This window comes from Tribolium castaneum, chromosome 7 (genome assembly GCF_031307605.1).
Source record: "Tribolium castaneum strain GA2 chromosome 7, icTriCast1.1, whole genome shotgun sequence".
In the NCBI taxonomy this organism is placed as follows: Eukaryota; Metazoa; Arthropoda; class Insecta; order Coleoptera; family Tenebrionidae; genus Tribolium; species Tribolium castaneum.
In genome coordinates this window covers 8,924,780-8,941,275 of record NC_087400.1, presented here as the reverse complement: position 1 = coordinate 8,941,275, position 16,496 = coordinate 8,924,780, and the positions used below count along the sequence as shown (strand labels likewise).

The 16,496-nt window shown below is 32.1% G+C and overlaps 2 protein-coding genes across 3 annotated transcripts in view; one reads left to right on the top strand and one right to left on the bottom strand.

Annotated features, from left to right (window-relative positions):
• Nucleotides 1-422, top strand: part of hyx (hyrax) — a 12,235-nt gene extending 11,813 nt beyond the window's left edge. Inside the window, exon 7 of the mRNA XM_015983894.2 lies at nt 239-422. Within this exon, the coding sequence (XP_015839380.1) occupies nt 239-275 (37 nt within the window). The 3' untranslated portion in view covers nt 276-422. The remainder of the gene's footprint in view (nt 1-238) is intronic.
• LOC662071 (anoctamin-3) lies at nt 360-16,456 on the bottom strand. Of its 2 annotated transcripts, none has more exons than XM_064357929.1 (14): nt 16,134-16,456; nt 15,892-16,090; nt 11,866-12,071; nt 11,658-11,818; nt 10,003-10,093; nt 7,768-7,894; nt 7,554-7,718; nt 7,361-7,504; nt 5,526-5,674; nt 5,357-5,478; nt 4,975-5,180; nt 4,826-4,925; nt 2,000-2,181; nt 360-609 (listed from the first exon to the last, which is right to left on the bottom strand). In XM_064357929.1, the coding sequence occupies exons 1-14, from the start codon at nt 16,454-16,456 to the stop codon at nt 415-417; spliced, it is 2,370 nt and encodes a 789-aa protein (XP_064213999.1). In that variant the 3' UTR covers nt 360-414. The 2 variants fall into 2 exon arrangements, with proteins under 2 accessions (XP_064213999.1, XP_064214000.1); XM_064357930.1 differs by having other exon boundaries at nt 469-626.
• Between the last annotated feature and the right edge of the window lie 40 nt (nt 16,457-16,496).

Below are 16,496 nucleotides of genomic sequence, written 5' to 3'. Positions count from 1 at the left end.
ATTATGATCGTTTGAATCTTTCAAAATTATTGGGAAATCGATTTGGAGCATACGTTTTTGGAACACGGAATTGGTTGGAGTTATAGTTTCTGCTGGAAACCTTGATATTTCGAAAATTCAAAGAGTTCGATTTTTTTTGGTAAACTACTGGTATTTTCACGTTTAAGTCTTCTATAGTTGCCCCAAAAATCTTAACTAGGAATATTGCCCCTTTTCTAATAATATCACATTTTTGCAGGCATATCATGCAGTTTAAACCCCACTTACGCTTCTGAGTGTGTACAGTATTGCGCCCTGTTGTTCCAATGTGTAATTTTATCAATTGATCTTAATCGAAATTAGGTACTATCTACACAAAATCTAGTTCATCTGCTGTATTATAAAAAATTTATACAAATAAATAATAAATATTTTTTAGACTGCTGTTGCGTTTTTCTCAACACCTTTATTCTTTTCGACTTTTCGCCATTTCCTCCTCCTCACGTCACTTTTCATTTTCATTTGAAGCTCGAATTTTTGGGTCCTTTCATGGTGTAACATTTCTTTCACGTTTTGCGGCACCGATGGTATGAAATACGCCAGGACACCGTTTGTAATCATAACAACATGCTGTTAAAAACAATAAACTAGAGATAAACTAACAATTTTTTTATATACAGGTTGATTCTTCTAGGGCCTACAAGTTCAACTAAATTATTTTCAAAATTTTCCGGAAGTACGAGAAATTGACGCCAACTTTGAAATTTTAAATAGTAACCACCTACTTTTATTATTTTTATACAAATTTTCCTTTGAAGGGGTCCATTTAAAATACCACAGCTAGTGAACCTTTTACAATAAGTGAATAATTTTTTTGCATTTGATAGCCAAGGGTTTGCAGGGTCTTCTCAAATCTTCAGGATTGGCAACTGTCAAATTGCAAGGCAGCTATGATTTTTTGAAAATGGTGATTAAAAGATGATTATACAACAGTTTTTTCAAATGGGATGATTGTTTTTTTAATGGCAATCAAAAGAACATCAATTTTTATGCAGACTTTTATTAACATCTTCTATATCTATCTCTTACAGCTTTTGAAATAATCGCAAAAAACAGAATTTTAGCTCATTATTTTCATTTTTAATCAAGTAAACTTTGGAAAAATACTATAAAATTGTGCGATTAATTAAAAGAAATATTCAATTTGTTCACCATTTTCGTTCAAGAAGTTCAAAATTCGCTGGCCGATTGACTAAGTTACTTTAAGTAATTCATTAAGTTATAATAAAGCATAATTAAATATCAGTGTTTTGCTGCCTATTCCTATAATGAACCAGCTAAAAACTAAATAAAATGTCGAAGTTTGACAGTTGTTGACCATTTTGCAAGGTCTACTTAACTATAAAAATTACGAAATAAAATCCGGTTTTTGTGATTTTTTTCAAAAACTGTAAGAGATAGGTATAGAACAATTGATAAAAATCACCAGATATTGTTGTTCTTTCGACTGCCGTTAAGAAAATGGGGTCGTTCTATTTGAAAAAACTGAGTTATTGCAGTTTTTTGAAAACCATTTTGAAAAATTGATACTAGCCATGAATTTTGACAGTTGACAATTTTAAAAATTCTAGAGGACTCTCCAATCCTTCGGTTATCGAATGCAAAAAAATTATTCACTTATCGCAAAGGGTTCAAGGGCTGTGATAACTTGCAAATTAAATTTTTAACAAAAAAATTGACATATGTCAAAAACTATGACAGGTAAGTACCAGCAACTTGAGTCAATTGTACTCAGCTTGAGAAGGTGAATTCAAATATGTAATAAAAATGTGTGGTTACTATTTAAAATTTCAAACTTGGCGCCAATTTTTTGTAGTTCCAAAAGCCCAGCCATTTTGAAAATAATTTAGTTAAACTTAGAATGATCGATTTGAATCGCATACAAAATTTTAGAGCTCTAGCTATATTAGAAGTTAATAAGTTTTTAATGTAGGCCCAAAAAGAATCACCCTGTATTTACCTCAAAAACTATCACACACAAGAGTCTCATCCCAGCTTCATAATAGAAATAATCCGATGGTTGGTACTCTTTTGGGTGATCAGGAGGGTAACGCAACGCCTTGTAGTAACACATGCGACTGCTCCTGTTACTAGTTAAAGACTTGGCTTGAAGGGTTCTACCGTAGTCCGCCATGTCATAAACTGTTTAAATGCATTATTTAATAGCTTTTTTCGCGGACGATTTTTAGAACTAATCCTGAACTAGTCCAGGATTTATTTAAAGCGCATGTGTTAATAACGATAATTTATCGTTATTAAGTGCACAGTAAATGTTTAAAAACTAATAAGCCATCCAAACTTATCCACAAGTTAGAAATGAGAAAAACCTTGATACGAAAAGTTATAAATTGTAGAAAACAAACCGTTTTCAAATTTATAAACGTTATTTTATAAGATGGTGGGATGGATCCAGTTACAAGGACAAGAAATAAAACAAAATTGCTTTGGTCGACTAGTTTCGTTCTAATTCGAACATCATCAGGACTTAAATCAGTATTGATTACATAATTTAAAAACTTTAAAAATTGAAACGGACATGTCACTAATAGTGGTGGCAAGCCAAGACAATTTTTAAACTTTTTATATTATGTAATTAATACATTCTTTAAGTCCTGATAATGTTGGAATTAGAACGAAACTAGTCAACCAAAACAATTTTGGTTTATTTCTTGTTCCCGTAATTGAATCCATCCCACCATCATAAATTTCCCAAGAAATAACTTCGTCAAAAAAAGTTATTTTATAAATAATTTCGAAGGTATTAAAGGAATCACAATTTTTTTATTGTGATTTAAATCCATTTCCAACCTCACAAAGCTCTAAGACACAACATTAACAAAGACAAAACCGCTTTTGTCAACTGCGCAAGTCTAGAACTAAAAATCCTACGTCGAGTACGAGGATCGTTGGGACTGGTTCTTACGAAAGCGCTGAAGGGTCACAGACAAAAATCTTTTTAGACTAAATTGCCAGTTACTAAGTCGGAATTGCCAGTTAGTAAGTCGCAGTTGCTAGATACTAAGTCGGAATTGCCAGTTACTAAGTCGGAATTGCCAGTTAGTAAGTCGGAATTGCCGGATACTAAGTCGGAATTGCCAGTTACTAAGTCGGAATTACCAGATACTAAGTCGGAATTGCCAGATACTAAGTCGGAATTGCCAATTAGTAAGTCGGAATTGCCAGTTAGTAAGTCGCAGTTGCTAGATACAAAGTCGGAATTGCCAGTTACTAAGTCGGAATTGCCAGTTAGTAAGTCAGTGACTCTCAGCAGATGTAAATAAAAATTCTTGAAGAAAGTGTACACTTTTTGAGAAAATGACATGAGTATTTAACTCGTCTGATCATAACACACTCATGTACAAAATAGCCATTTCCTAACACCCCGTGTATTAATATATTGCGCCGCTGCTATAACAATCATAATTGTAACTTGTATACAATTTATTTTATTTTCACGGAAAGTACTATAACAAAATCTTGAAGAAAACTTGTCGTTTATTGATTAGTAAGACACATACATTAGGGTTTTTTTTTACTGAATATTACATAACACATAACACTATTAGGTACTCCTATGCTCAATTTAAAAACAATTATATCAAGGCATTATTAGAGTGCTTAGATCTTCTGTATTATTATACGGTAAAGAGTTTATTTTGCTCAACAGTACTTAACGCACATAATACAAAAAAAAATTATTCCGATTTCCGGAATAACCGGAAGCGTCGTTATCATGAAAATAAATGCGCAGGACCTAACCGATGATAGTTGAATACTAATTTTCAAATAAATAATTATCAGAATTTCCAACACTTCTAATGCGGGGTTTTGGCGGAACAGCCAGTATAAATTAGCAATATTCAACAGGTCCGCTATAATTGTATATACAGCGTGCTCAAAAACTGGCGCACCAACTCAATGGTGTGTGGTAGAGAACTGGTTACATATAAAGGTAAAAATAGTAAAAAAAATCTTTGTATTAAAGTTATTGATAAATAACGGATTTTAGATAAATGATATGTGGCAACGTTGTCTAACAGTCATGATCGCAATAGAATTTGAGCAACAATAAAAATAAATTATTTTTGAACCGCTTTCCTAGGAAATGATTCCCAGTGTTGGCACATCTACACATTGTGATTTTTTGGATGAATTTTAAATTTTTTAAATTAAAAAAACTGCTAAAATCTGATAGTAAATTTAAAAATAATTATTCATCGTTTTGTTACGGAACGATTACCTGGTATGAAACATAAAATCATAAAAAAATAATGAAAACTAAAGAAGTTAACACAATAAGTTTTTAGCTCCAGATTTTTTAAAATATGACTTTAGGAATTTTTTCAACATTTTTCCGTAATCTGCACTTACTTCTTAATAACGTACCACTGAGTTGGTGCGCCAATATTTGAGCACCCTGTATGCTAGCAAGTAGGTACCCTTGCTAACTTCACTACTTCTCCGATCTGTATGGCGAATTAGCTAATGCGCAATTTTGCGACTTACTAACTGGCAATTCCGACTTGCTAACTGGCAATTCCGACTTAGTATCTGGCAATTTAGTCTAAAAAGATTTTTGTATGTGACCCTTCAGCGCTTTCGTAGGTTCTGAACCCACCCGGGACAAAAGATTCTCTACCGCGATCGCTGGATTGTTACTAAAAGTTCGGTATTTTTTTCACCGCGAACGCAAACAAATGAACAGCGCATGCGATTGATGCCTGAACTAGTCCAGGATCGCTACCGCGAACAAAGCTATTAGTTCAAGTAATTTTTAAAAATTTACGTGACATTGTCCCTTTGATGTAACCCACAAGAGTCTCATTTTTAGCGAATCTGTAAACAATACGAGCAACGAAGTCGCTAGTGAACGCCAAAACGAAGGCCTAAAATTGTTTTTTTTTTTTTCAAATTTTCCACAAATATTTTTTTTACATTTGTTGCCACACTCAAGTGCGTAATAAGAGTCAGGATATTGTTCCAAGGACCTATTCCACTGTCCCGCCTCGGAACAGGTCTCCTATGCCTTGTTACCAATTTATAGGCGTCTAAACGCAACTCCAGACAATTATTTATCAAAGCACACAAAGGCGCTAAGGGAAAAGCCGCCACGAAAAACGTGACAAAACCATATTGTATAACTGAAATAATAATTATTTATACAATCAGTTACAAAAAGACCGATTTTGTTTAACGCGCACAATGTTTGCCAAAACGAGTGAGCGCAGTTAAACGCGAGTTAAACAATAGGCTTAGCCATTTGGTAACGGAATTAGGAAAAAATTATAAAACTATAATAAACAAATTCATCGCTCACTCATCTCCATAAATTCTTTTGTGAGTAAATATCGCTTCGAAGGCCTTAAATCAAACTCTCTCTCCCATTGTGGCCTGTTGGTGTTATTGGTTCCCTTTTTTTGGAATCGTGGTTTTAATTTTCTACAAAACTGTTAATTTTTTTAAATTTTTAATGACGTTTTACTCACGGAACAATTAGAGTGAGTATGTTTCCAACGAACGATTTCAGTAACATAAGGAAACAAAGTTGGATACAAAGCGGCATCAAACAACCTGTGGGTCCGCACCGATCGGCTTGAAACGAATTGGGTGGGTCATCAGGTGAGTAAAAACGGTCCTAAATAGGAATAAAAATAGACATTAATAAATAAACTCATGTAAAACCCGTATGCAATACAACGTTTTATCCACAACCAGTCAATATTGACTAAATCAATATTTTCAAATTATTTTTTATAAATTTCTATTTGATGTTTTGAAGTGACGTTCATCAAATTAATTTTTAAAATAGAAATACTGCATTAGTTTCACCTTCGTTTACAGTAAATCTGTTCACAACGTCACATAAAGAAGGAACCAACTATATTTTCTCATCTATATACAGAGTGTTTCGTTTTTATTCCTACAAATTTAAACGGGTGATAGAACATTCACTTATAAGACAAAAATTTCCTATAAACATGTATCGAAAAATACTTCTTAAGAGACCTACAGCCCCTGAAAGGAGTGCTTCTTTTAGTTTTTCTCAATATTTCAGAAACTATTCTAGATAAAATTACAAAATTTGATAAAAAATTTATACGCCTTATCAAATTCGAGGATCAAATGTAGAATTTTTTTATCAGGGGCGTCCCAAACTGGGGGTATAGGGTAAAAACTACTCAAACTATTTTGGCTTTAGCTTTTTGAACTTTCAGCGCCAAAATCAGAAGTTCCATGTTATTTTACACAAAAATGGTCTTGTGTGTTGTTTCGATACAACTTTCGATATGAGTAAAATTAACTTCAACGTTGTCTAACAAACCATAAACAGCATGAAAATCATAATGAGATTAACAGAGACTTTCGCGGTCAGAACCTGTCCTGAAGATGCCCCTTACAAGAACTGGCAAAACGTCGACATTTTCTTACAAATTGATGCGGTCTAACCCCAAAAGACCCAGATTTTATTTTGGTTCTGGTCATCCATCCTGATTTTTATGCGGTTTATAGTCTGTAACATAAATTTTAAATCGACTTTACTCAAATACGGTGAGTTGTATCGGAGCAACACAAAAGATCATTTTTGTGTCGAAAACTATGTAATTTACGATTTTGTTGCCGAAAGTGTCAAAAACTAAAGCCAAAATTGTTAGGAAATTTTTTACCCTACTCTCCTCCAGTTTGGGACGCTCCTGATTAAAAATTTCTACATTTAATCCTCAAATTCGATTAGGCGTATAAAGATTACTAACTGTAACTAACTGTTGCAATTTTATCACTAATGGTTTCTGAAACATTGAGAAAAACTCACTAAAAGAAACACCCCTTTCAGGGGGTGTAACTCCCTTACAAAGTGTTTTTCGACACATGTTTATAAGAAACTTTTGTCTTAAAATTGAATGTTCTATCATTTATTTAAATTTGTAACAATAAAAACGGAACACCTGTGTATAAAATTGCTTGTCCTAACTGACTGTGACCTATCAACAGCTTAAACGACTAAGACTTGAGCTTTCGGTTAAAGATGAAAAACTTGTATCTAAGAACATTTGGAATTTCTACTCCTAAAGGGGTTAAATATAAACTGCTAGTTTAATATAAAGGTAAAGGTAAGAAATGCAGTTTGATTTCTTTACGGGTGTTGTTTATGTTTTTTTCATAAGACCTATAGATTTTATTGATATCATAAGACGTCTCCTGGTAGCAATATTATGGCCTAATAATACTCTGGTTGTGGATAAAATAGTATTTATAATCTAGTTGTCTAGAAGGCTTAAAATGTTGCCAACAAAAAACAGTTTTTGAATCATGCTCCAATTACCATTAAAAACGCCATGTAAAACAAAGGGGCGTAATTGTTAGCGAAAGCCAAAATATATCGTTTGGTGATGACTGAACTGTCGTAACCTGATTGGGTTGAAGGGTTTTCCAAATTTGTTAGCCATTCAGAAATCGGCCTATAGATCTAAAAGAGTTTACTAATAAAATTTGCAAGTTTCAAACAAATCACATACGTTTGCGAATAATTTTACGAAAATAACTTGAATGCAAGCACTGGTTAAAATCAGAATAAAAAAAACATGCACTTGTTGGGATGGTGTCCACTTTCTTTGGATAAGATCTGTTATGATGACTCGGAAGATGGCAAGGCCGAAAACGAATAACACTACGATCATGATCTGGGGAAAATTGGAAAATTATTTTTCTAGTGTTTTTTTATTGCATTACCATCGAAATGCAAGCTCCGTAGGATATAGTGAGGTAGAAGGCCTTTGTGGAGATTGGGGTGTAAGGCTGCGGCCTTTCGTACACGTAGGACCAGGTTTTGTGTGTACTTTTTTCTTTGTACTCCAGTCTAGAAATTAACAATTTAATATACAGGGTGATTCTTTTAAAGCCTTCATTAGAAACTTTTTAACTTCTAATAAAACTAGAGCTCTAAAATTTTGTATACGATCCAAATCGACCATTCCGAGTTCAACTAAACTATTTTCAAAATGGATGAACTTTTGAAAATACGAGGAATTGGCGCCAAGTTTGAAGTTTTAAATAGTAACCACACATTTTTATTACATATTTGAATTCACCTTCTAAAACTAAGTAAAATTTTGTACTTATCAGTCATAGTTTTTGACATATCTCAATTTTGTTGTTTATCTAAAATACCACAGCCCTTGAACTGTTTGCGATAAGAGAATAGTTTTTTTGCATTCGATAACCGAAATGTCAAAGACCTTTCCAGAATTTTCAAAATTGTCAACTGTCAAAATTCAAGGCTAGTATGATTTTTTTCAAAATGTATATGAAAAATTGGCTATACATCAGTTTTTTCAAATGGATTGACTCTATTTTTTTTTAAATTCAAAAGAACAATAATATTAATGGTGATTTTTATCAACACGTCCTAAACCTATCTTTTACAGTTTTTGAAAAAAAATCTAAAATGGATTTTGCTTCGAAATTTTTATATTTAATCAAGTAGACCTTGCAAAATAGTTAACAGTTGTTAAACTTTAACGTTTTATTTAGTTTTTAACTGGTTCATTATCGAATAAGCAGCAAAACAATTATATTTAATTATGGTTTATGCTAACTTAGTGAATTATGTAAAGTAGTCAGTCTGCCATCGAATTTTGAACTTCTTGAGTGAAAATGGTGGATAAATCTAACATTTCTTTTAATCAATGGGCACAATTTTATCTTATTTTTTGAAAGTTTTTTCGATTAAAAATGAAAATAATGAGCTAGAATTCTGTTTTTTGCGTTGATTTCAAAAACTGTAAAAGATAGATATAGAAGATGTTAATAAAAGTTTGTATAACAATTGATGTTCTTTTGATTGCCATTGAAAAAACAGGGTCATTCGTTATGAAAAAACTGATATAATAATTTTTTAATTATTATTTTCAAAATATCATAGTAGCCTTGCAATTTGACAGTTGAGAATTCTGAAGATTTCAGAAGATCCTTCAAGTTTTTGGTTATTAAATGCAAAAAGAATTATTCACTTATTGTATAGTTCAAGGGCTCTGTTGTTATAATTGAACCCTTGCAAATAAAAATTAAAAGTGACATACTTCTATGACAGAACTATGACAGATAAGTACTAACAATAGGGTACATTCATCGCCGGCTTTATAGAATTTAAAAATAGGTGGTTACCATTTAAAATTTCAAAGTTTGCGCCAATTTTTCGTAGTTCCGGAAGTTCAGCCATCTTGAAAATAATTTAGTTGAATATTCGATTTGGACCGTGTAAAAAAAATTAATGTTCTGCCTATATTAGAAGTAAAAAATTTCTAATGTAGAATCAGCTTGTTAAATAAAGTGAGTTGAGGACTAGGCACACTTCTTATGGAAAGGACTAGGCACACTTTTTATGGAAAGGACTAGGCACACTTCTTATGGGAATTTAGGGACCACTCAAATTGCATAATTTTTATATCAATCGATGCATCTCAAAAAGCTGATCAAATCATATCATTGCGCCAAACGTGTAGCTTGATTAGGAACGCCAGAAATCGCGATTGAATTTAAATTATTCCTATTGTTGGAGATATTAACTCCTGTCCGCTTAAATCCCTATTTCCATAAAAGTGTCTGTTCCCTATACCTGACCCCCAATCCAGTAATTGTAGTAATACCGCAATGTTGTAAATTTCGAAGATTTACAAGCTCCTTGTACTCACCGAAAAGCCAATGCTTTTCTTATGGGATAAATCTTAACTTTGATTGCAATTTCCCGCGTTCCTAATTAAGCTAGACGTTTGGCGCAATGATATGATTTGTTCAGTTTTTTATGACGCATCGATTGATATATTGATTGATTGAGTGGTCTTTAAATTTCCATAAGAAGTGTGCCTAGTCCTTTACATTGCAAGTAACCACAAGTGGCTAACGTAGTTTGCCAACACGTATGTTTGATTCACTTTGTGTTTTTTTGATAAAAGTAATTGTACACACCTTAGTTTTGTGTCCATGTTTTCAAATTCAACGTTCCATTGAATCTTTAATGTGTTTTCAACTCTTTGCCAAAGTTTCGTAAACAGTGTTGCTAAAACGTACGATTAATATTATCAGTAAATCTGCATAAGAAAATGAGTGGTCCAGCGTGTTGGTAAAGTTTGACCTTTCAGCCAAAATCACCAAATTACTTGGAAAAATGGCATAAAAAACTTTTTACGAGGGTTATTTTAGCACGTTTTTCACAAGAAATGCGATTATTTCGTGGAATTTTTCAAAAAATATTCAATAAATCAACAGAATTGTGTCAACGATTTTGTAATTTTTACCTTTTTACATCGTTTCAACAAAACCGGGTTGAAACTATTATTGCCTTTTTTGTGAATTTTAACGAAGTTTTTAATTTAAAGAAACCCGACGATTTTGCGAAAAATCAGTCGGTTGGGTGTAGATTTTCCTTACGTTTTAAAAACAAAAATCATAGTTTATTTCCCGAATTTATAGTAAACCTCAAAAAAATATCCAGGCAAGTTTAAAAATGGCCGTATTTTTGCCTTGCATGAGCTTTTTAGTAGGTATGTTTTCAAGTCAGAAATGCAAGTACCCAATACTTCCAGAAATTCGCCAAAAATGATTCTAAAAATCACCAAATTATGGTCTTTATTGTTTTCCGTTTGAGACTAAAAACTCTTTTTTTTTTCTTGACACATTGCTAAATCGATTTACAAAATTAGTTCGAATTCACAAGTTTTATTGCACGTTTTTTCAGTCAAAAAAGTGGCTATTTTCCAAAATTTTGTTAGAAATGTGTCTATTTAATGAAAAAAGTAAAAACGTAATAAAACAAGGTAAATCACGACAAAAAGGACCTAATTCAATGGATTCCCCGGATTGTCAGTTTTTCACTTTACTGAAGTAATTTTTTTCTTTTTTCACCAAATTATGGTCTTTATTGTTTTTTTTAGTCTTGAAGCTAAAAACCTTTTTTTTCTCGACACATTGCTAAATAAATTGATTTACAAAATTAGTTCCAATTCACAACATTGGTTTCTGCTTTTTTTAAGTTTAATTAGCACGTTTTTCAGTCAAGTAAGTGGGTTTTTCCAAAATGTTGTTAGAAATAAGCCGAAAATGCACTTTGAGTCAAATACAATTGGTTTTTTACTTTTTTAGGGGATTCTGGCACATTTTTCAGCCAAAAATACTAGTAGTGTTGTTTTGGCTTCTTTTATGTTTTTCCACTTTTTTTCAATCAAAAAAGCAGCTATTTCGTGAATAAGGTCGAAAATGACATACTGTTTGGTTGTTTCGTGAGTTTTAGCGCATTTTCGTACAAAAACGTTTATTAGTTCGCAAAATTTAGTCAAACTGACTAAAATATTTAATTGTGTTATTATTTAACACATTTAGTCAGAGCTAAAAGCTCAGTTTTTTCTAAGTTAAAAATTTACCGAAAGTGACAAACTTTGGCTTCAAACAAGCCGTTACTTTCTGAAATTTTGTTAACAGCAGTAAATAAAAATTCAACAAAGCCGAAGAATAAAATATTTGTTCCTTCTTCTTACAAACAATTTCACGTCTTTTTCACAGCATAAGAATGTACTTTTTTTTATAGATCTAAGCAACATTTTCCAACTATTAGCCAGTTAGCTTACCCCAGAATGACATAAACACCGCAAAAAACACCGTTTCCTTGTTATCAAAAACGATCGAAATTTTCGCATAAGTGCAAAAACTGTTTAGCGGCAAACGCACACAACCATCCCCCGTGCGACAAATCGGACAAATCGCCAAATCACTTGTACATATTTCATTGCTGAAACCACTTATTTAATAATTCATTCGCAATTTCAAATCCCTTACGTTCTCTGTTTTTGCACAAAAGACAACTGCACAAAACTGATCATAGAGCAGACGAGACCAACAACAGCCGCTGGAATAAGCATCCTGTTGTAAAACCCTAACCAGGCGAAATAGAACGCAACCTCAGTACCGAAATATTTTTCAATTAAGTTTAATGGCTGTTCTTTGTACCACAGCGAAAAATTCGCCCAGTATTTCAATAACAACTGAAATCGAAGGACAAAATGTAGTAATTATACAGATTGAACAAAAAGTAACGCACGAAATTTGTATCTTTGTTACTAGAAATTTTTCAAAAATATCTTTGGATAGGGCAACAGGCCGATTTTACATTTTTGTTTACTGTTTTAAATACTACACATCTATATCTTTCTGGAAATAAGAAAAAAATTAATAAAATAAAAAATATTGGCAGTTAAACATAATGGGCTTTACCATTTGTTCTTGACTTATTTTATAAGCGTCATTTGGTTTTTGTATTTGTACCATCCGTAGTCTCATCAATGAAAATATTTTCAACATGGCGGCACCTCCGGTTATACCGGAAGTCGTTGTCATTTTTTTATTTTAAGTGGAATGGTATGTCTTTTAGTGCATTTTTGTATTACCTGAGTTAATTTAAGGGGGAGTTTTTATCAGCTTTCCCTGGATCTAAATTTAGTTGTTTTCAAAATATTTTACAAAAATTGATAACTTTGCCGTTTTATAAAATCCTGAAATCTTATTTGAAAGAGATGGTTTAGATATTTTCTTATATGTTTTAAATTTCTAAAAAAACCCAAGTTTTTAAATTAAATTTGCAGAACTTTACATATTTATAAGTGAGATTAAAATTTAATTGCAATTAAAATTTTTGTAAACCGGCTCATAGTTTTTTAAATATAAATTCATTGCATTTTTTCTTTTAACGGAAAGGAAAGTAAAATTTTGAGTAGAACTTATCGTTTATGCAATAAGAAATATTTCTTTATTAAGGAATTTCTGACATTGTCAAATAAAACCAACAACAATATCATAGAATAGATAAGTACTGATCGTTGCAGAATTAAATTTTTTTCACAGAGTGAAAGAAAAATTTGAGGTATTTGATAAAAATTGGCTTATAGCTGGTAGAAGTTGTCCAAAAATAATGTTAAGATTTTGGGGTTTGTACACTTTTTTTCCAACATTGAACACACTGCAAGATTTTTTTTTCTAGTCCAAATGCAATTTCTAAAACTCTAAAAATTGTAGAATTACTGATTTTTTAACTGAAAGATGCAAATCCAAAAATTTTCAACGCTTAATTTAGGTAAAAGGAAAGCTGATGAAAATCCTTTTGAAGTAACTCTAGTCATCTAAAACCGCAGTAAAAAATATATAACACAATTTAAAATAAGAAAGTTGAAAACGATTTCTGATACAACCAGAAGTGCCGCCATGTTGAAAATACAGGGTAATTTAAAAAAAACGAATCACTCTAAATATCTGAGAAAATAAAAAAATTTGTTTGCAGTGTATTTTTTAAAATTGTAACAACCCCTTTTGCAATACAAACATCATTTTTAAAATTGTAATTGGCATGATCCTCTTTATGATTTATTTTTACCAGAGATTCGGCTGTGTGAGTTCCAATAATTTTTTATAAAGTTACATGGTACTCAATTACATGATAATCCACTGTTTAAAAATGGTTCTTTGTCAAAAAGTCGACTAGGGAATTTAAATTAAAAGTGCTGTTTTGTTCAAGTTTTTTTTACATTTTTCGACAATGTTGTGTAGGGTTTGTCTTGATTTGTGTTTCACATTCTTATGAGCTGTCGTTTTTCTGTTTGAAGCGTTTTTGCTTTTTCTGATGGATCCATCACTTCTGATCTGACAGAACTCACAATTTCGATTTAGCGGCACATCACTTTTCGTATTTATAGGTGACTTTTACAATAATGTATTCTGCTAAATCTTGTTCTGCATAATGTAAATTAAAATACTCAAAACTCAAAAAAATTACACAGCCGAACTCCTAGTCAAAAACCTTATTCATTTGAGGTATCACATAGGGGGTGATGACATTTAAAATTTTAAAGAGCTTTCTTCAAACATGTTTCTTGGATCTTTAACCGTATTCGCAGCGTCTTAAAAATAACATAATTTAAAACGATTTGGTGCCCAAGCTGTATAACGCTCGAAGCGCCGTCATTTTTATTCCACTGTATCTCGCTTCGTCTCCTAAGTTATAGTCCTCCGTAGTATTCTACAGTGAGTTCAAAAAGTCTTAAGATCAACTCTGGCTATGAAATTTTAAACATATGTTGATTTTTTATGATTACTACATACGAAAATACTCGTGTTGAAGAAAATCGCAAGTAGCGCGTTTGACACTTCAACAGAATAAAACGATAATCTATCAAAGACAATAAAAATCTATCAATCTAAACTCCACAGCAAGAGTTGATCTAAAGACTTTTTGAACGCACCGTATATACATATATAAAATTGCTTGTCTTGACTGACCTATCAACGCACAGCCTAAACGGTTAAGTATAGAAACCTGAAATTTTCGCCATAGGTAGCTTTTATAACGTAGGCGTGTACTTAAAAAAGTCTTTTGGAAAATTACTCCCTAAGGGGGTCACAGGGCAAGTTGCATTTAGAATTAGAATTTAGAAAATCCGTTATTTTTAAAGTTACGTTGAACTTACATCCTTGAAAATTACTATTTAGGCTTTTGGTTAAAAAAAAAAGAAAGACGAGTTTGAAGATTTTTAGAAAATCACCCTCTTAAGGGGTTAAATGAGGTGTTAAAATTTGAATAAAAATTCGTCATTTTTAAAGTTATATTCTTGAAAATTAGCATTTGGGCTTCCTCTTAAAAAAGACAAAAGGCGTGTTTCAAAATTTTCGAAAAATCAGCTCCTAAGAGGGTTAAATGGCGTAATAAAATTTGTATAAAAATTCGTACTTGTTGAATTTACATTAATTAAAGTTGGTATTTGGGCTTTCAGTGAAAAGTAAAGAAAGATTGTTTTAGTTGGAAATATTCGTAATTTTTTATTTGTATCCATGCAATTGGTACTTGAGCTTTCGGTTAAAGATGAAAAAAATTGGAATTTCTACCCTTAAGGGGGTTAAACATCAAAATACGTCATTTTTTAACTGATATTTAAAAATTGGTATTTGGGCATTCGGTGAAAAATAAAGAAACACGAGTTTCATGGTTTTTTGAAACTCCATCCCCAAAAGAGTTAAATATTAAATTCCGTCATTTTTAAATGATATCTATAAAAATTGGTATTTGGGCATTTAGTGAAAAATAAAGAAATAAGTATTATTTAAAATATTATTTGATTTTTCGATTATAAACGAAAAAAGACGTGTTTCTGGATTTTGGAACTTTTACCCCCAAGATGGTTGAATATAAAAATCTGTCATTTTCGAAGTTATAACCAAGAAAATTGGTATTTGAGCGTTCGTCTAAAAATAAAAAAACGCTGTTTCAGGTTTGTTGAAAATTCCACTCCAAGGGGGTTAAACAAAAAAATCTTTCATTGTTGAAGTTATACATATAAAAAATTCTTTATTGTTGAAGTTATACATATCAATTAATATCTGAGACAGTCAGTTACAAAAGAAGAGACGTATATTTCAGCATTTTTAGAAATTCCACCCCCAATGGAGTTAAATGCAAAAGTCCATCATTTTTGAAGTTATATCCAAGACAATATATGGACTTACGGTTAAAAAGAAAGAAAATGTGTTTAAGAATTTTTGAAAATTGCATCGACAAGAGGGCTAAACAGGGAAAGAGTTTGTTTGCAATTATAAAAGCAAGAAAATTTACTCGGGTTCGCATTAGGTCACGGTTTTAAAGTTCACAATAAAATTATGTGTTTCTGCGTTTTATTAAACTAAGTTTTGCATTGTTTTTCTGTGGTTCAAAATGGTTATGAAAAAATGATTTTAAAAACTTCAAAATGACGTAATTATTAAAAAACAAAGATACGAATTTTGTGCGTTACGTTTGGTTCAGTTCGTTATTAGGGCAACAACTTGTCTGTCATTTTCCGGGATTAAATATCCCCCTTCTTTATCATCCCACTCGAAATCCCCATCATGCAGCGGATAAGCCGTTTTGACAATCCCCAGCCTGATCAATTTCTCAATTCCATAGTCGTTTTCATGGTCACCGAATTTGGCCTCACTCAGTAGTTCATAAGCCACCAAAATGCGCTCGGTTGTCGTAGGCCCCCTAAAAACCAATCAGAACCGAAAATTGCAATTTCGACTCGAACCGTTTCCTTATAAACGTTTTGTCGTTAATCGGCGCTTTGAAAAAATCAAAATCGGCAAAATCTATACTCGAAATGGCCCCAAACCCAGACCCATGCCCGTAATCGGTCAACTTGATGTTGTAAATGTGGGCGAACTCGTGCAAAAGCCCTTCCGGTATATGCAGAGTCAGGAAAATGAATTTTTCGGCTTCGTCCGAATGTAGCTCAAGTTCTAGTCCTTGTCGTTCCAGGTATTTCATAAAATTTTCAACAATTGTGTAATTGACTGAAGTTTTGATTTTGCTCTCGAAAACTATAACGTAATCGATGCGTTTTACGCCCATTTTAATTGGAAAATATTTGACAGTTATATTGAAATATTTG